This window comes from Vitis riparia, chromosome 18, assembly GCF_004353265.1.
Source record: "Vitis riparia cultivar Riparia Gloire de Montpellier isolate 1030 chromosome 18, EGFV_Vit.rip_1.0, whole genome shotgun sequence".
NCBI classification, from domain to species: domain Eukaryota; kingdom Viridiplantae; phylum Streptophyta; class Magnoliopsida; order Vitales; family Vitaceae; genus Vitis; species Vitis riparia.
In genome coordinates, this window is record NC_048448.1 from 35,028,838 (window position 1) to 35,050,128 (window position 21,291).

A 21,291-nucleotide genomic window follows, 5' to 3' on the forward strand; every position below is an offset into this window, starting at 1 on the left:
TAAATTCCCAGTCTGGCCTGAAGGCTCATCTCGGGGCCGGCTTGAGTCCGACCCAAACCCTAACCAAGAAGGCTTGAGGCCTGCCTGGCTTGTTTAAAAGCCTTGTAAATTATATGTATATTACATATTTCCATGTCCCAGCCAAGTGCATTACTATGCTAGATAGCTTTCCAACCTAGGTTTCCTTCTTCGTCTTCTTCTTCTTCTTCTTCTTCTTTTTTTATTTTTATTTTTTTAATACATATATATACAAAAAAATGAGAAACAAACATTTAATCACCATGCAATGAGTACTAAGAAGCATAAGAAATCCTTGCTCCATGATGCCATCCCCTACATAACCCTATTGCAAGTAGGATAAAACTAAATATTGTAGGAAGGACAGGCCATTGCACAGCTAAAAGTGGCTCCAATTCCAAATTGATATTTAGGGAAGAAATAAACTTGAATGAACTTCTACATTAATTGAAGACTATGAAATTTACTAATTCCATTGGTGGGACGTGCTTGTGAAAATATATATATATATATTTTTTTTATCACAGTGCTTGCAAAGAACATTAGTTGCTACTGTGTTCATTCTGCATTTGGTTGTTGCATTTTGTATTTTGATCAGATTGGTCGTCACATTTTGAACCTCCTTTAAAGTCATAATTAGGCAGTTGTTTTGAGAGAAGAAATATGGGAGTCCATGAATTTAATGAATTGTTCAAAACATTATTTCATAGTAAAAAAGGTTATTAAAAGCTAAAATTTCTGGGCTTTTCATGTTATGATTTTGATAGGAGAACTTGTCTTGAACCAAATGATCACCACCTTGAATATTCAAATATGTTACTCAAGTGACTTCTGAAGAAGATTTTGATGAAAATCAATTGTGAGTAGCATATCTACAAATAGGCACAATTACTTTTTGGATAGTGAATTTGAATGTCATATCCTCGTTCTCTGAGGTTGAAGAATCTGTGGTAAAGTATTCCCAATCAAATAAGCATGATTTTATTAGCTATCAAGAAATTGGCCAGATCATGGAAACATGTATAACTTCTGATATGTCGTGCACCTTGCTACTACTGCATTGAAGCAGCTTTCATTGTGGCATGTCTGATCAACATGCTGCCAATTCTGCATTGCTTGAAGAGCAATCTCCAGTCAATGGCTCACTTATCCACAGCCTGATTATAGTGTTCTCTTATACCTTCAAGCCACAAAGCAAGCTATTCCAAGGCAGTAGCAGCAAGGTAGATGACATACTGCCACTGCTGCACTGCTCAAAGGGCTATTCCAGTCAGTGGATCTGAAACTATGATCTTATTTCTTGTATCTATTCTGGTCTTCCTTTATATAATCTTTGTGGGGAGGGTTCTGGTTCACTGCAGATCTGATTCCAAGGAAAATGCTCATTTATCATATAAGGTTTTGTAAATTGGTTTCTTTTTCTGGTGTAGCAGACAGTTCTCTAATTTAAGGACCCATACAAGATAATATTCATATCCAATGAGAATTATCTAAATATCTAAATGCCTTGAAATTTTCAATTATCTATTATCCTTATTATTGTTTTTGCACTGAAATAAGTTTAACAATTGTTGTGGTGCAACCTCAGTTATATCTGTTTTGATATTTACCACACTAAGTTTCTTTCCTATATAAAGTTAATTCTTTCTTTTTATTGGCAACAGCTTAATGTTGTTTTGTTGGTCTAGGTCCCTGTTCGTCATGTAGTATTTATGATTCATGGTATTGGTCAAAGATTAGAGAAATCTAATTTAATAGATGATGTTGGCAATTTTCGCCATATCACAGCAAGTCTTTCTGAACGTCACCTGACTTCATACCAACGTGGCACTCAAAGGATCCTTTATATTCCATGCCAGGTAAACGGTATATTTTTAATACATGTTGGTAAGGAGGGTGTATATTTTGTCATTTTAAAACTTTTTGAAATAATTAAAGGGTTATTCAAATACTTTGTAACTATTGGAATGTCTTGTAACCACTGAATTGTTCTGGGACTAATGCCCTGGTATAGTATGGGATTTTCTCAGAAATTCCAAGGCCTTTGTTAAAATGTACTTGCATGCATTTTATAATCTGTTTCAATAAGGCGCTGGTATATCATGAGATTTTATCAGAAATTCTGGGGTCTTTGTCAAGATGGACTTGTATGCATTTTATGATCTGTTTCAGAAATGCCCTGGTATAGGATGGGATTTTCGAAAAAATTCCCAAGCCTTCATCAAAATGGACTTTTATATGTTTTATGATCTATTTCAGTAATTTATTTATTTATTTTTTTGTGAATAATTCTATGAAGCAGGTAAATATCATTTGGTTTTATATGTTATTGGTCTTATTCCTAGGTGTAGAAACTAAGAGTGATTTTTGAATTCATTCAAAACTCTGTTTTTTACATAAATGTATCCATATTTAACAAATATACAGAGAGCAATAAAAAAGAAAAAAAATACAAATATGGAAGAACACAATTTATCCACAATTGGGGCCTTAATTTTTCCTTAATATCCTACCAATCATCATTCAAAATTATAACGGATTTCCACACTCTCCCTCAAGTCGGATCATAGATATTAATCATGTCCAACTTGCAAATAAAGTCTTCAAAGCTTGATTTCTGTAACCCCTTGGTGAAAATATCGGCCAATTGTTCCCTGGTAGGGATATAAGTCATACAGATAATCCCTTTCTCAATTTTTTCCTTGATAAAGTGTCTGTCCACTTCTATGTGTTTGGTTCTATCGTGTTGAACAAGATTATGAGAAACACTAATGGCAGCTTTGTTGTCACAATAGAGTTTAATGGGGAGCTCTATTGTAATGCTTAGTTCTTCCAACAGTTTCTGCAACCATAGTCCTTCACACATGCCTTGTGCAACTGCTCTGAATTTAGCTTCGGCACTGCTTCTGGCTACTACACTCTGCTTCTTACTTCTCCATGTTACTAAATTCCCCCATACATAGGTACAGTAACCTGTAGTAGACCTTCTGTCATCTGTTGATCCCGCCCAATTTGCGTCTGTATAGATCTCTACTTTCTTACTATCACTCTTCTTAAAGAATAGTCCTCTCCCTGGAGAACCCTTTAGGTATCTGAAGATCTTATATACTGCTTCCAGATGACTTTCCTTTGGTGAGTGCATGTATTGGCTAACCACGCTTACGACGAAAGCAATGTCAGGTCTAGTGTGAGAAAGGTAGATCAGTCTACCTACTAGTCGCTGATATTTCTCTTTATCCACGAGCTTTCCATCGCTTTCCATCCTATTTCTTGCCTCGATAGGGGTATCGCTTGGCTTGCATCCCAGCATGCCAGTCTCAGTCAACAAGTCAAGTACATACTTTCTTTGGGAAATATTAATTCCCTTCCTTGATCTGGCTACCTCCATTCCTAGGAAATACCGCATTTGACCCAAATCTTTCACCTCACATTCTGTGGCTAAGACCTTCTTCAACCTTTCCACTTCTCCTATGTCATCTCCAGTAAGAATGATGTCATCGACATACATGATTAGAATGGTGATCCTTCCATCATTAGACTGTTTGAAGAACATAGTATGATCCGATTGTCCCTGTTGGTATCCTTGGTTCTTAATCACCTTTGCAAATCTATCAAACCATGCTCTGGGTGATTGTTTGAGACCATAAAGAGATTTCATCAATTTGCATACCCTGGTTTCTTCTTCTTCCTTATAGAACCCTGGTGGTAGCATCATAAACACTTCTTCTTCTAATTCACCATTCAGAAAGGCATTCTTGATATCAAACTGATGGAGTGGCCAGTCGAGGTTTGCTGCCAAGGATAAAAGAACTCGTATAGTGTTCAGTTTTGCTACTGGGGCAAATGTCTTTGTATAGTCGATGCCATAGGTCTGAGTGAACCCCTTTGCAACTAGGTGGGCTTTGTATCGTTCTACTGTGCCATCTGCCTTATATTTCACTGTGAATATCCATTTACAGCCCACTGGTTTCTTCCCCCTTGGCAAATTCATCACTTCCCAAGTCTCAATTTTTTTTCAATGCCCTTATTTCTTCCATCACAGCCTCTTTCCATTCTGGAATTTCGAAGGCTTCTTGAATGTTTTTAGGAATCTGGATTTTGTCAAGGTTAGTTGTAAAAGCACAACACTTTGTAGAAAGAGAATTATAAGACACAAATTTCGAGATAGGATGGAGAGTACATGAACGAGATTGTTTCCTAAGAGCAATAGGTAAGTCATTTGTTACCTGATCAGAATTGGAGCCATACTCTTGAGGGGTTGGAACTATCACCGGTTCTGACTCTTTTGGTGCTTCAGAGATGAGTGTCTCATTGAACTTCGATTTTGGCCTCCTTGAGTAGACAAGTGTTTCCCTATTTTTCTGTAATTTCGTATCTCCCCTTGAGTTTAAGTGTCCTTCTATATTAGCCGAAGGGGTAGATATAAGGCACGGAATGGATTCAAACATAGCAACATCAAGATAGTCAGAGGTTAAGGAAGGTCTAGTTTCACTCATGGACTCTCCCTGAAGTGAGTAGTAGGGAGTATGCTAAAAAAATGTGACATTTAGGCTAACATATAGCTTCTTTGAAACTGGGTCATAACATTTGTAGCCTTTTTGTGTGGAAGAGTAGCCAAGAAAGACACATTTAAGCGCTCTGGGATCAAATTTGTTCTGCTTAGGTCCGTGAGTGTGGACAAATACAGTGGACCCAAAGACATGAAGTGGAAGATGTGCATCAAGTCTCGAATGAGGAAAAAACTCTTGGAATTTCTGAAGGGGTGTGACAAAGGATAGGACCCGACTCGGCATTCGGTTAATAAGATATGTGGTTGTCAAAATGGAGTCACCCCAAAATTGTGAGGGCATGTGAGATGTAAACAGCAAAGTACGAGCAACTTCAAGAATATGTCTATTTTTCCGTTCTGCAACCCCGTTTTGCTGAAGGGTGTCAACACAAGAACTTTGATGTATAATACCATTTTCTTGTAGGTAAGTACTCAAGGAGTGATTGAAATACTCAGTACCATTATCAGTACGAAGAATTTGAATTTTGGTTTGAAACTGAGTTTGTATCATAGAGTGAAAGTTCAAGAAGACTGATCGAACCTCAGTTTTATCAGTCAACAAATATACCCAACACAGGCGAGTATGATCATCAATAAAAGTGATAAACCATTTTTTATGGGTCCTATTAGGGGTACGTGAAGGACCCCATAGATCACTGTGAATCAGAGTAAATGGTATGGATGGTTTATACTTAGACTTAGGAAAAAACGCTCGATGATGTTTGGCAAGTTCACACACTTCACACTAAAAATCCAATAAAGTTTAATTTAAACATAGTGAAGGAAATAAATGTTTTAAGTACTGAAAACTAGGATGACCCATCCTTTTGTGCCATAACAAAAGTTCACTGTCTTTAGGATAAGATACAAAATTACAAACAGTAGGAGAACATTGTCCAAGCACATCAGTTTCATCGAAGTAATATAGACCTTCACGTTCCTTAGCACTGCCAATCGTCTTCCCCGATGATAGGTCCTGAAAAACACAATGAGATGGTAGGAATTTAGTTGAGCAATTAGAATCTTTGGTTAACTGGCTAACAGACAACAAATTGCAAGACAACTTAGGTACATGTAGGACAGGGTTGAGAGTAATCGACTCAGAAATACGAATACTCCCTTTGCTAGCAACTGGTGATAAAGTACCATCTACAATTTTTACTTTTAAATTACCGGCACAAGGAGAATATGTAGAAAATAAATGATGAGCATCAGTCATATGATCAGATGCACCAGAGTTAATAATCCAGGGAGTAGTCTGAGACATGGTGCTAAGTGCTGGCAAAAAAGTACTTTTTTTTTTGCCAAAGAACCAGAGGATAAAGTGGTAGAAGATTGACCAGAGGCTTGGAAATTAGAAAAAAACTCATATAATTTCGCAAGCTGGTCGGAATTAAACCCCAAACTAGAAGTTGATTGACAAATTTCTGTGGGAGTTTTGTCTGCCTGGGTTTCGGTGGAGGCTTGATGACTACGGGCTTTGGGCTGTCTGGGCCTCCAATTTGTGGGCTTGCCATGTAAAGCCCAGCAAGTGTCTTTAGTGTGGCCCAACTTCTTACAATGCTCACAATAAGTCCTCTTGGACTGTCTTGGGCTTGGCCCACTAGTTCCAGCAGCATGAGGCCCACTAGCAGCAGCATGAGGCCCACGTCCAACAGTAGCATGAGGCCCATGAGGCCCATGGGTTAAAAGGGCCGAGCCCTCAGGCCCAAATGAAAGATCCAACATTACTCTCCTCCTGCTTTCCTCTCGCAGCACCTTAGAGAAGACTTCTCGGATGGAGGGCAATGGTCGGCGATTGAGAACCCTACTCCTAACGTCGTCAAGCTCATGGTTCAGTCCTGCTAGGAACTCAAAGACCCTTTCGTTCTCCATCTTCTTCTTGAAGCGCATGCTGTCACTCGTGTACTCCCACTCCTCTTCGCAGCTGAGATCGAGATCTTGCCACAGACCCAGCATCTCGGTGTAGTATTCCGTGAATTCCCGATCTCCTTGCTTCATCTGCCAAAGCCGCGTCTTGATTTCAAAGATTTGGGAAGCATTCTTGACATCGGAATACGTTTCCCGTATCGCATCCCACACGTCCTTTGCCGTCGGGAGGAACATGTAAGTCTTTCCAATGGCTGGTTTCATGGAGTTAATCAAGCATGAGGTGATAAAGGAGTTTTTGGACCGCCATTTCTGGGATGCTGCTACATCGGTCGGAGGTGGTCACCGAGTCTCTCCGGTAAGGAACCCTAACTTTCCCTTTCCGTCAATAACGAGTTTGATTGATTGAGCCCCCTCTTTGTAATTTTTACCATTTAGTTTTTCAATGGTAAGGTGGAGTGGGGAGTTGTCGAAGATGGGGCCCATCGAAGAGTGTATCTCCGACACTTTTTCATGGTTGTTTTCTCTTTGGGCATTCACGGACAGATTAGGGTTTAGAGCAAACGAGGCTCTTATACCATGTAGAAACTAAGAGTGATTTTTGAATTCATTCAAAACTCTGTTTTTTACATAAACGTATCCCTATTTAACAAATATGCAGAGAGCACTAAAAAAGAAAAAAAATACAAATATGGAATAACACAATTTATCCACAATTGGGGCCTCAATTTTTCCTTAATATCCTACCAATCATCATTCAAAATTATAACGGATTTCCACACTAGGTCTTTGTCAAAATGGATTTGTACGAGTTTTGCACTCAGTTTCACATTTTTTTTTTGTTTTACTTTATTCCTTCTATGTATTTTTTTTCCTTTCTTTTTTTTTTTTTGCCTTTTTTTAATTTGAGGGTGGGTTGCAAAATCAGCCTAAAATTACTTACTTGATACTTGTTTTTCAGTGGCGAAGAGGTTTGAAGCTTAGTGGTGAATCCACAGTTGAAAAAATTACGTTAGATGGTGTTCGGGGTTTGCGTGTCACATTGAGTGCAACTGTCCACGATGTACTATATTATATGAGCCCAATCTACTGTCAGGATATTATCAATTCGGTACTCTATTTTATCTTTAATTTTTCAGTTTCCCTTTTATTATTTTATTCATTTGTTGATAATAATCCATTTGACCATCTTAAAATGCTTTGCCTATGGTTTATATAGCTGGATCGAGATGTTATTTTCATTTTACATACACTACAATCGGTAGTTCATATATCATATGACAACTGGATTTTTTCTGTTTACACTTGAGATTTAGCTAATTACTAAACTGAAATTTTAAACTTTATTTGTCTCATATTTGATTAGTAGAAAGCACAAATACGAGAAATTTCATTTGAAAAATGGAGAAGATTGATTTTTTTTTTTTATTAAGTGTATTGGCAAACTTAGATGTGATCATACACTAAATTTTACAAGAATTGGTCAATCACTCATGGTGGGGATTCCTTATCAGACAAAAAGGAAAAAAAAAAAGAAAAGAAGAAGGTGATGTTTGTTTTTTTACTTAATTCTAAATAGAACCTTAATGCTTAATAGTGTTAAATATTAGGTTGTTTGTTTTTGTAGTATTTTATTTCCACTAAGTATTAAAAAGTAAAAAAAATCAATATGTTATTTTTTCTATTTAGAAAAAGTTACATATTTTAGCTTTTTTTATTTAGTAAAAAGTTTATAATAAGTCATGAAAAAGTAGAAAAACAAATAACCTAAATTCTGAAAATAAATTGTTTTCAGTAAAAAGCCAAAAAAACAAACACCACCGAAGGCTATGGGACAACTACATTTTCAGCAAGTAAAACTGTTGAATTGCCAACTTTCCTACAATATTAAATTGTTAAGAATTAGACCCACAATGTACATCGTAGTCTTAACACCCCCTCCTATGTGCAGCCTCACACCTACATGTGGAGAGGCATGGACGGGTTTTTGGGTCCATGGTCTATATCATGCTACCCATGCTTTTTGGCATGTATATGATTACATTAACAGTCCAAATACTTTCCTAAAAGATTAAATTGTTAGGAATTGGAACCACAATGTATATCATAGTTTGAACAGCCCTACCCTATGTGTGGCCTCACACTTGCATGTGGAGAGGCATAGATAGGTTTTTGGGCCCATGTTGTATATCATGCTATATGATTACATTAACAATCCAAATACTAACTTCACTCATTTTGATAACATGTATATGCTAGTGTATAGTAAAAAAATATTAAATAGCCTACAGTTAGATATGCATCCTTTAACATAGGATTTTTTGGTTGGATCAAAGTTGTAAACTATACCTTAAATCATGTGGCAGTAACAGAGCTACTCCTTTAAACAATACTATTGCGTTACATTTTGGTCCTGTTGGGGCTTGGGGCAGTTGTCCTAGAGTAGTGAAATTTACATTTTATTAGTGAGATTGAATATCCAGTTTGAATGTAACAACATGCTTGGACTAAAGATCCATTAATTTGCTTCTAGGTCTCAAATCAGTTAAACCGGTTATATTTGAAGTTTCTTAAGAGGAATCCGGGTTATGATGGAAAGGTATGTGGATGGTTGAAAGGTCACCATTTTCATTCATCAGTATTTGACTATTTAAGTTTGTGATTCATATTTAATGCTCTCATATTATGCTATCTTTATATAGGTTTCCATATATGGTCACTCTTTAGGAAGTGTCCTCTCTTATGATATCCTTTGTCATCAAGACAATTTGTCCGGTCCATTTCCAATGGATGCAACGTATATAAAACAAACTAGTAAAGAAGAAAACCATCCTAGTGGAAGCAATCAATCCTCTACATACAATTCCTCCACCAATCTGGAGAATTCTAGTTTGATCAATGATTCTCAGGACATGGTGGTGCCCAACAATGAAGACAAGATGATTTCACAACCTAGTGTAGTAGTTTGTGGGGAAGAACTTGCTGAACCTTCTGTTACAGCAGATTTGGAAGAACCTTCTATAATGGCTATGGACTCTAATCAACCAAATGATAGCTCATCATTGAATGAAAGTGTCCATGAACAAGTTTGTGATTCTAGTGACATGTTTTCTCAAGAAAAAGATGGCATGGATGAAGATATCGGCACAAACGATAGGGGCATCCCAAATGGGGTTTCAGAGAAAATACCTGAGGAGTTATTTGATGATAAAAGCAATAAAGATGAAGAATGCAAATTGTTGAGAGAAGAGGTGGGGATTTGTAAATGAATACTTTTTGTAACTGTGGGCATGTTTTATTTATTATTTAATGAAGTTTCTCTGTTTCAGATTGCTTCCCTGAAAGCAAGAATAGCAGAATTGGAATGTCAGTGTGGTGGTAAAGTTTCTCTGTTCTTCACATTATTTCATGTCTGGATAGAACTTTCCTTCTTGATTTTTGACTCTTGCTTATGGAAGGAGCTTTTGTACGTTGATTTTCTGGATTCTGAAGTGTAACCTAAACAGGAAATGAGGAAGGGCATAAAGCTATACCAAAGCAACCCTTTTATGAAAGGGTTCCAACTGGGCAGGATGTTGCACCTAGGAATTATACCCCTTATATTAAGTACACAAAGCTTGAATTTAAGGTAAAAAGACAAGAATTCATGTGCATTTCTTTATTGAATCTTCCAACATATTTGTGTTGCCGATAGCATACATGTAAATTGCAATCTATCTAGTTTCTCTTTTGACTTGTATATCTTCATGTCAGGTTGACACATTCTTTGCAGTTGGATCACCTCTTGGTGTCTTCCTTGCCCTCCGCAATATTCGTATTGGCATTGGTAATACTTAAAGTTCCTGTTTTTTTCCTTTTCTCTTTTCTTTTTCCTTGGAAGAACTCTATTAAAGTTCCAATTATTAATGTTAAAGAGTAATTTCTTAACCTGGTTATTAGTCAGTCATGACCAAATAGCTTTCTCGTTCATTATTGGGCTACAAATTCAAAATTTGGTGTTTTAACTTTCCAACTATTTAATGGAAAAAAGTTGAATAGAGGTTCAAAATCTTATATATATATAGGCCTGGCTTCTTTCATTGGTGGAATCTGTCCTCCTGTCCTTCCCAGTGTACAGGAGCCATCCAATGAGAGTGCTATATCATGGGATGAGAGTGGCATATAGAAAGCCATCCAATCATTATGATCACAAAGGATATGTATTCTTTTAGATATTATTTGATTTTCATTTGTATCTAATTTATAGACCAACAAAGTTGAAACTTTTATTTTACTCATTCTTTCTTCCCCCTTTTTAACAGTTGTAACGAAGTTGAAACTTTTATTTTACTCATTCTTTCTCCCCCCTTTTCAACAGTTGTCCCCATGTTTGGAACTCATGATTTAAATTCCAAATTTCATTTCTAATGAATTATTTTATTTTATTTCTCTCTTCTAGGCAAAGGTCAAGATTATTGGGGAGAGGAAAATATAAGTGAAGAGATGCCATCGTGTCGGCAAATGTTTAATATTTTTCACCCATTTGATCCTGTGGCATATAGGTTTGTAAAGACTCCTCTATTACAATGATGTTTGCACATTTTCTTTGCTCTGGTGTATCTGTGTATGATATGTAAAATATTGCACACTTTCATTTCTCTATGTTTGATTGTTGTCACCTTCTGTTTTATTTATTTATTTTTAAAATTGCAGAATAGAACCTCTTATCTGTAAAGAATATATTGGCGCACGTCCGGTTATTATCCCTTACCACAAAGGTGGAAAGAGGTTGCATATTGGGCTTCAGGTAATGTTTTCTAAGAACTATGTGATTCTGGATTATAGTTTTTAAATTTTATTTTTACCTTCATTTCTGGTGTTCATGGTGTGTGATGCAGGATTTTGCAGAAGATTTGGCTGCACGTTCTCAGGCAATGATGGACCACCTACAGTCTGTAAGGGTGCGCCCATGTACACCTCCTAAAGTTAATATATTTTCTGATTTCCGATTTTTCATTCATGATTTTGCTTTTCTGTATCTTAGTGATCCAGGATTTTGAATGGTTTTCTGTTATTTCATTTAGAAGAGTTTGTTCTCAAACTTTTAGCTCTGTTTGACTGATTGGCAAAGTTCAATTCCACCAAGCATCATCAAAATCTCTGTAGTTCTTATGTATAACTGCATAAATTCAATGTCATTCCTCATAAAACTCAATGAAGTTGAGGTTTATGCATTAATATACATCCTTTGTAGTGACCACTTATCATGGGCAATTTAAATTGGCTTGGGTAGTCCTGATTTCATTAAACTCAGAAATGTAGAAGAAATGACATTAGATTGGAGAAAATGTAGGCTACATTCGTACATTATTTATTTTAAATATACATTATATAGGTATCAACAATGAACTAAACCAACATGGGGACTGAGCCTGTCTGAAGTTACATGTTCTCCCATTCTACCCTGGGATCCCAGTTTTTCTTGTATCCTAGAACATGGGGACTGAGCTAAATTGTCTGAAGTTAAATGTTCTTCTTTCCTACCCTAGGATTCAATTGTGTAACATAGTGCATCTGGCATGGGTATTTGCTTTAAAATACCCATGTAAAAAAGTAACACGTAGTTTCTTGTGATCAGGAATCAATTCCTTCTTCCCTTACTGGACACATTGTGTTAAGACACATTCTGTATGCGCATACATGTACGAAGTAACATAGTCTCATGTTTGCTATAGTTACATCACTCATTTGAAGTGTCCATTTGCAAGGAAGTTTAGAGTTCTAAATTCCACGATGTTGAACAGGTCAAAGTGCTCACAGTATGCCAATCGAAAAAACAGGAATGACCTGGAAGGTAATAGCTGCTGTCCTTTTTCTCTGTTTCTCTCCTTTAAATCAATTTTGTTTAGAATAATAATCGCTGCTGAGTGCCCTCCTTTTCCTGACACACTTCTGTTGCCCCTCTGTATCTCTTCTCTACCTTCCTTCAATGAAAAAGAAGGAAATAAATTATCTTCTTTATTCCTTAATCTACATCTTTAGTGTGCTTTAATTTTGTATGTATACTTCAGATGAGGTGGAAAACTCCCAAGAAAATGATGAGAGATCATATGGTTCAATTATGTTGGAAAGATTAACTGGAAGTGAAGATGGACGGGTTGATCACATGCTCCAAGTACGTGCTTCTAAAACTTGATGTCAACATTTGAGCTTGTGTTCTATATATTCCACATTTGACCATGTCATATTCTATATATTTGAACCATTCTACACATTCTGTATCTGCAACAAGTGGTATCAAATCATTTGTGGATGTGGTTTCCAATGTCACCATTTTATTTGTCCTCTCTGGGACTCAGGTTGCCACCTCCCGCAATCCCACCCCAAACTCTGGGACTCAGCTTCTTGTACCTATGGAGAGAAAAAGTACAAATGGAGAAATACACCCAATTGAATAGTAACCAAAGAACTCAGTAAACTGAGCCTCCTTAGGGCCAGTGACTAGAGTCTGACAAGGAGTTGACAGCATATCATCTTGGCTAGATCAAATGGATAAACGACTATAAGTTGAACGATTGAGTGCCTCAGCAGATTATCAGCCTTTTCCATCTGTGTTATATATGTGCTCTTAAGCTTGGTCAATGTATGGGATTTTGTTTGGTTTCTTTAACTTTACATGAGGTTATTTAGTTAATTCCATATGTTATGAAGACAGTGGCCCTACTGCTTTTGATTTCTCTCTAATGCGATTTTCCATAATGGTATTGCAGGACAAAACATTTGAACATGCATATATATCAGCCATTGGAGCACATACGTAAGTACTCATTTTGTAGTTCTAACACAAGCATAAGTTGATTATAGAATTTTGTGAATAAGTATACCTAAAATATATTTTATTTTTGGTTGACCGAGGAAAATGGATGATAATTTTGAAATCTTACAATAACTAGATCATATTTAGATTTTAAATTTCTTCCCTTTTCCCCACTTCTTAGCAATAAAGAGATTCGTTAATGAAAAGATGGTAGCTGAGCATGCTTTTTTGGTAAATAGTACTGTAATATACATGCTTATCGCCCTTCCTACTGGTCGGTACCTTGTGGTGTGCAGAAACTATTGGAGGACTATGATACTGCCCTTTTCATACTGAAACACTTGTACCGAGATATACCTGAAGAACCCAGCTCATCAGAGGAAGCCAATGGAGGCAGCTCCAAAAATGAGAATGGCTCCACTGGCTGGACTGACCAACGAGAAGCTGCAGATGAAGAACTTCCTTTGACATTTGCTGAGAGAGTTGTAGTTAAAAACTTCTCAAGGAAAGCTAAGAAGATCATGCAGTCCTGAACAATACTGAATCTCCTCTTCCTACCTTGGTGGGATTAAGCTGAAAGAGCAGCTGGTCACAACCAAGGCCGAGCCATTAGCCATTTCCTTGACCTTCATACACAGCAAAAATGGGATGATGTGATGCTGGGATGGGCAATTGCAGTTTACCAGGAACCAAAAAAATCTTTTATAGATGCCACTCATTCTTACACAGTTGCTTATACATAGAAAATCTCTCTCCCTTTTCCTATTTGTTTCCCTCTGTACATTATGTTGAACATAGGACCATCCCTGAAAATATTTTCTCACCCAATTTTTAGGTAATTTGTGCATATGTAATTTATTTCACCAGTGACTTAAGTGAATTTTTCTTTATTCATTTAGTGTGTGGTATACAAGTCTCTTTTGCAAGGGCACTTGAAGACATGTTGGCAAGAGGTTTTGTGATTGCTATTTCAGAGTTTCTTCCATGAAAGGTTGATGAAGGGTCTGTACTATAGTGACATTGACATACTCCATGCATTCTTATACTATATAAGCCTGATGATAACTCTTGTCAGGGAATGCTTCGGATATCTCAAGAGGTGTCGAGTTAGAATCTATTTCTAAATAATGATTCAAAATCAGGTAGAGCTTTTTCATTTTTTTTGTTCGACCCTTTGGTCTTAAGAATGCTAGTTATTACTCAATAGGGTGGTCAATTTTATACCCCGTAAATGGTTTAGATATCAAAGTGGGCTGAAGTAACCTGTACCAAATAAATAAATAAAAAGGGAGAGCAATAATATTCAAAATTATAATGGAAGCAGCACACAAGAGTGTTAATAAGGAATCCTAATCCCAAAAAAACCTAACCTTTAATTTTTCAGCCTTTGTCCAAGTACTTACGAGTTATGCCTACTAAGATGATTTTGGGTTTAACAATGGTTAGTTGTAGTATGAATGAAGCAATAGTCATTTATCTAGAGTTTTGAATTTGTATTGCCTTTCATCATCTTCAAATTCATATTTGGCTCCGTCTTCATATTATTATTAAATTCGGAGATTAGTCAATCTAAGACTTTGAATGAAGAGTGAATTTGGGTAAGACTACGTGTCTTTTAATAAAAGTCTAAGAACAATAATGCGTTATGATGATTATGTGTGCTCACATTCATTTTCATTTTTTAATATAAATTATAAAGTTAATGTAACAAGTATATTAAGACAAAAAGAGGAGAAATACAAAAGCATTTTCTTTCCTATTTACAAAATTGAGTAATTTTCCTTTTTTAAAAAGGTATACTCTTTAATAATTTAATTTTCCTCCTTTTAACTTTTTTATGAGCAATTACATAAAAAAAAAAAGAAATTTATATGTTTTTTTTTATATCTTTTTCATTGGACATTACTTTAGTACCATACATATCAGGGGTGCAATTTGGGCTAGTTGGTCCGACTCAACCCGATATTTGAGTAAATAATTTTAGTACTTGAGTTGAGCTTAGGTTAAGTTTTCTCAACTTAAGCTCAATTTGGATTGGGTTAAGGCCATATGGCTCGGATAAACTAAGCGTAACTCGTTTAATATTTTATAATATTTATAATGTTTATTATTTGAATAATAAATTTATTTCTTTTAGATTTCATAGAAAAATCAAATTATAATTACATCATATATTTTTTCATCTTTTTAGGATCATGCATATGTTTATTTTACTTTTTTTTTTATTGTTACATTAAAGTTTTGTCTTATTACTAGTTAAATTTTGATATAAATATATAGAAAAAAGTTTTTTAAAAACCATTATGTATGAATTTAGAATCATGCAATCTAATTAACTAGACCAACCTAAGTTTAACTCGATTAACTCGAGTATAATTCGATCAACCAGAGTTTAATTTGACCAACCCAAATTTAACTCTATCAACTCAAATTCAACTTAATTTAGAAAAATGACGTTGGATTGGATTAGGTTGAGTATCTCGGGTTAGGATGAGTTTGAATTGATTGTTTTTTAATTCAAGTTGGGTTGTGTTAGCCATCAATCGAACCAACTCACCTGTGTTGTAGCATTAGCAGATACTATTTAAGTATTAATATAATAAAATGCTCTTATATATAACAATTTTTTTTTAGAGTATTCTTCATATTTTCAATTATTTTACAACACTCCATAAAAATGCCTAAAAGAATTTAAAATTTTTTCTTAAAAACAAAAAAGTTTCAAAATAAATTATTTTAATAAAAAAATTGTTAGTCTTTTATTTTTTATTTTTTATTTTGTACTAACAACAGTATTCAGACCTTATGCCTCTCACCATACCAGACACATGAAATAATTAATTGAATTTGGAGAAGAAGGAGAAGAATACGTTGACAAGACTAAAAGGTTTCTACCCTCCTATGCCCAACTGCATCCACAGCCATGCAAATTAATATTTCTACACCTACGATATGGGACATATGGTAATTGTCAAAGCATACAGACAAATACTCAATTATGAAAGTAATTTATCTAGATAAATTCAATAAGTAATAATTCACCTGCCACAGCCCTGCATTATAAGCAGTTGGTGAAGAAATATTGCTCAACTTGCTAATGAATTTTAGGGCTATATATCCATCCTATAAATACTGAAGCTTGTAGGCTTTCTTAGTCATATTCATATATACTTACTAATTGGGCATTCCAGTGGAGCAACATGTCTTCTCATCTCTCAGCAGAGGTAAAACGTCCAGTAGTAAGCTTTCGGCCCAGCATCTGGGGGAATCGTTTCATCAACTACACTCCTGATGATGAGGTAGGTTTACATAAGAAGATCTCAACTATCTAAAGTTTTTTCTTCGAATTTGTTTAGTAGTAATGTGTGCATGCAATTTTCTGGTACAGATAACCCGTGCCTATAACGAGCAGCGGGTTGAGGATTTGAAGGAGGAAGTGAGAAGAGAGCTAATGGTAGCTGCTGGTAAGCCTTCACAACAGCTGAACTTCATTGATGCTGTTCAACGACTCGGTGTGGCGTACCACTTTGAAGAAGAGATAGAAGAATCATTAGGGCATATATATGATAACTACCATCACAGTGATGATAAATATGATGATCTCTATGATGTTTCTCTCCGATTTCGACTTCTAAGACAGCAAGGGTACAATATTTCATGTGGTAAGGCTCATGAATATCAGTGGGAATCTTCACATATATGATTCAATCTTGTATCTCAAAATTTTTCCTTTGCAGATATATTCGAGAGGTTCAAAGATGAAAATGGTAGTTTCAAGGAATGTCTGAACAATGATGTGGAAGGCATGCTAGGGTTATATGAGGCTGCACATCTCAAGGTGCAGGAAGAAGATATATTAGATGAATCACTTGCTTTCACCACCGCTCACCTTGAGTCTTTGGTTGAAGATTTAGACTATCCTCTTGCAGCACAAGTAACCCAAGCCCTATACCGGGCCCATTAGGAAAGGTTTGGAGAGACTGGAGGCAAGGCCTCACATATCTACCTACCAAGATGAAGCTTCACACAGTAAAGCTTTATTGGAACTTGCCAAGTTAGATTTCAATCTGCTGCAGTCACTGTACAAGAAAGAGCTAAGCTACATCACTAGGTTAGTGCTCAAATCTTGCATTCATTTCATGATTTATATTAAGAAGTTAACATATGTTAATTAATGTATTTCTCAGGTGGTGGAAAGATTTAGATTTCTCTTCAAAGTTACCGTTTGTCAGAGATCGAGCGGTTGAACTCTACCTTTGGATTGCTGCAGCATGTTTTGAGCCCCGATACTCGTATGCTAGAAGAATACAGACCAAATTGCTTGTTCTAATAACAGTTATAGATGATATCTATGATGCATATGGCACTTTGGAAGAACTTGAACTCTTCACAGAAGCAATTGAGAGGTACGTATGACCTACAAATTTCAGAATGTGACATAAATTTATTTCATATTGAACTTTGAAGGGGAACTGGTTAATCATTTTTCAGGTGGGACAATAATAGCATAGATAGCCTTCCAGAATACATGAAGCCATGCTATCAGGCAGTCTTGGATGTCTACAAAGAAATTGAGGAGAAGGAAATGAAGAAAGACCTACTGTGTTCACTATGCAAAAGAGGCAGTAAGGCTCCTGATTCTATCTTTGTTTCCCCATTACATGTAATATATACTAGCGTAATATATATTTGCTTTGTTGAACATATTCCAGATGAAAAGGTCTGTTAGAGCTTACTCAATGAAGCCAATGGCTCCATGCAGAATATGTACCAACGATGAAGAGTACATGGGTGTTGCCCTAGTAAGCTCTGATGTCCCCATGTTCACAATCATCTCCTTTGTTGGCATGGGAATGAGGCAACAAAGGAGGCCTTTGATTGGGTGTTAAATGACCCTAAGATTGTCAGAGCTTGTTCCACAATTATTAGGCTCATGGATGACATGGCTTCACACAAGGTACTCAAATATTACTCCAAAATGCTGTTATTCATATTCAAAGCAAAGGTTTTAAAACATCTATATTGTTGTGAGTTTTTGTTTTTTTTTTTATGTAGTTTGAGCAAGAGAGAGGACATATTGCATCTAGTGTTGAATGTTACATGAAGCAAAATCGTGTCTCAGAGCAACTTGCATACCGAGAGCTTAACAAGCAAGTCGAGAAAGCATGGAAAGATATAAACCAGGAGTTCCTCAGACCTACTGCTATTCCAATGCATCTCCTTACACGGGTTCTCAATTTTGCACGCACTGGAGAATTCATGTACAAAGGCCGTGAAGATATATTCACGGATGTAGGAGAAGTGATAAAAGATAATATTGCGTCACTGTTCATTGACCCTGTGCCAATATGAGCCTGAAGATTTTTGATTCTAATAGGTCTTTCAGCTTCTGCTTCATTTGTCTTTCTGGTTTGGGGTTCCTTTTTTGTAATTGGTTTGTGTTGGACAACATGATATATGTTACGACTTCAAATTCTAGTAGCTTAAACTTTTGGCAAACTTGGTTCTCCAACATGGTATCAATGCATTATTTGGTAGAGCATATTTATTTCCTCAATTAATTCAGCCCCATATGCAAGTCCAAAAACGGTTGTCCAAAATTATAAAATTTTGCTCTTATTTGATTGTTCATAGGAAAATAGATAAAAAAAATGGGGAGGAAATTCTTTTAGCACTCTACTTTAACTTTTTCCTAGTATTTTTCTTACATTTGCCCAGAATAAAAACAATTCTTTTAGCATCCCACTCTCCGTTCTTTTAACAGAAAAAAAAACCTATCCTTTTATGAATATTTTTTTCTTAATACTTTCTAAGAACCGAACATAGTGTTAAATTTACCTTAAAAATGTCTTGGAGATATGTCTACATCAAGTGACTTGAAAGCAGATATACCTTAAATTTACCTTAAAAATGCCTTACCACATGACAGATTGAATCCTTGTTGTCTTAGGAGTCGAAGTCGAAGAGAAACATTGTATAAATCATCTTTATGCTCAACATCATAATAGCTATCATAGATATGTTTTAATGCTTCTTCTATCTCTCTTTCAAACACCCCAAGCCGTTCAATTGCATCTATGTAGTTCAGCTGTTGTGAGGGATTACCAGCAGCAGCTATTAGCCTTCTTCTCACTTTCTCTTTCAGATCTTCAACCTGCTTCTCTTTATGGGCACGGGCTATCTGTACCGGCAAGTTGCATAGACAAACTATTGCTAAGATAGATGGTATATATATATATATAGATACATAGATAGATATCGTAAATTACTTCATCAGCTGGAGTGTAGCTAATGAACCTCTCACCCCATATGCTAGGTGAAAAATCTGCCTTTGGACGATTGACCACTGGTTTAGCATTTTGGGCAGGAGAACATGCTGATAGTCCAAGGGGCATGTTGGTTGGAACAAGAACTGGAGCACAGGGACCTGGTTACCCCAAGTTCTAAGGTGAGAGTTTGACATTGGAGGGTGAAAGTTCAGTTTAGGATTTTGGACTGAAGAACATTTTGAGAAGCTTATAGACATGTTTGTTGGATTAACAAGAACTTCACTTGTTTTATAAGAGAAATATATGTGAGTGGAAGATTGCTGGCAAGCTTCAGCAGGTTTAGGGCAGTCCTAAAACTCATTGGCCTTTTATCGTTGAAAGAGACGCCTGTATGTTGTCTTAAAAGATGCTTGTTTATATCAAACAACATATATTTGTCTATATTCTGTAAGCGGCTGAATGATAAGATGCCTGTTGGTGAAAGAGATGCCCGTACGTTTGACTCATAGATATATATATATATATATATATATATATATATTGGTTGGAGTTATCCATAGCTGCCTTATCTATTTTTTTTGTATAAGACATATCATTTCTAAGAAACAAAAGATTCACATAAAAAAAAATGATGCTTAGATTATAATAGCTTGACATACATGCATAAGGTAATTACACAAGAAAATTAATTAATAATAAAAGTAATTTCTAGGAGTAAAAAAATTATGAAAAATATATCAGTTTTAACCACTAATATTAATTATTAGCAAAAGTCACTTTGAACCATAAAAAAATCGATAACAAAATATCACGCTGAACCACGAATATTAACTCACTGCACACCTAACTCAATGGTGTAGTTAATACTTAGATCAGGCCTCCTTCCCCTGGAAATTGTAAAAATGCTATGAGCACCTGCAAATCAAAGCAAGGGAACAGACAAAAACCATTTTTGTTACACTACAAGAACTAGACCAAGAGTAGAACCCGTAAAATCATAGAAATCAAACAGCAAAGGTCCAAAACCAGTGATCCATTTCCTAGAAAAGAGAAATCAAATTAATGAAACACAAATCACAATCATTCAAAACCTATGAAACTCTAGACGATGTGTTAATGAACCAGGAAATATTCTAAGGAATCACACAAAGTGATCTATCTTAGCCTAGTGTTAATATAAAAGATTCATAATTCCAAGAACATATGATTCTCCATTTGTTTGTTGCTATGAGAAATTGAAATATTGAATCCAACATCCAACAAAGGAAAAAGGCACAAGCAATTTCTTTATTTTTGGAAACCACAAAGCAAGATAAGGGCTTCAAAGTATCTATCCTTTTTCAAAGTTTTAGTTTTTTATGAACCAAAATAGAGAAAAAAAAAAAATACACAGCCGAGAATCAAACCAATTAGGTAGAAGACAAGACAAAAAAAAAAAAAAAAAAAAAAAAAAAAACATTTCAAATTAAATTTATACTCCAATCCGAATCTCAAAACCATAAATTATTTTCATGGAGAAGACAAAAAACATTTCAAATTAAATATATACTCCAATCCGAATCTCAAAACCATAAATTATTTTCATGGAGAAGACAAAGAAAGGAAGAAAAAGACAATACCTAAAAAACTGAGAGTCTCCTTCTCATTGAATCCCCTTGATGCAAAAGATGCAAAGGTTATTCTTAGCTCTTCATTAGGCAAAGAGATCCATATGTTGCGACATCTGCAAAAGCCTAACTGTTATCTCTCTTGCCAATATCCAGAGGGTAGAATAGGCCACCAGCCTAAAA

The 21,291-nt window shown here is 35.7% G+C and overlaps 1 protein-coding gene and 1 pseudogene across 1 annotated transcript in view; both read left to right on the forward strand.

Moving 5' to 3' along the window:
- LOC117906170 (phospholipase SGR2-like) overlaps positions 1-14,232 on the forward strand; it is a 31,897-nt gene extending 17,665 nt beyond the window's left edge. The window contains 15 exon segments of the mRNA XM_034819131.1: positions 1,707-1,877; positions 7,398-7,547; positions 8,970-9,035; positions 9,139-9,687; positions 9,766-9,814; positions 9,943-10,064; positions 10,190-10,262; positions 10,875-10,977; positions 11,129-11,222; positions 11,314-11,376; positions 12,220-12,257; positions 12,482-12,590; positions 13,186-13,232; positions 13,529-13,536; positions 13,539-14,232. Of these exon segments, the coding sequence (XP_034675022.1) occupies positions 1,707-1,877; positions 7,398-7,547; positions 8,970-9,035; positions 9,139-9,687; positions 9,766-9,814; positions 9,943-10,064; positions 10,190-10,262; positions 10,875-10,977; positions 11,129-11,222; positions 11,314-11,376; positions 12,220-12,257; positions 12,482-12,590; positions 13,186-13,232; positions 13,529-13,536; positions 13,539-13,765 (1,869 nt within the window). The 3' untranslated portion in view covers positions 13,766-14,232.
- Positions 14,233-16,432: 2,200 nt separating this feature from the next.
- On the forward strand, positions 16,433-18,723 carry LOC117905777 (annotated as a pseudogene).
- Positions 18,724-21,291: the final 2,568 nt, after the last annotated feature.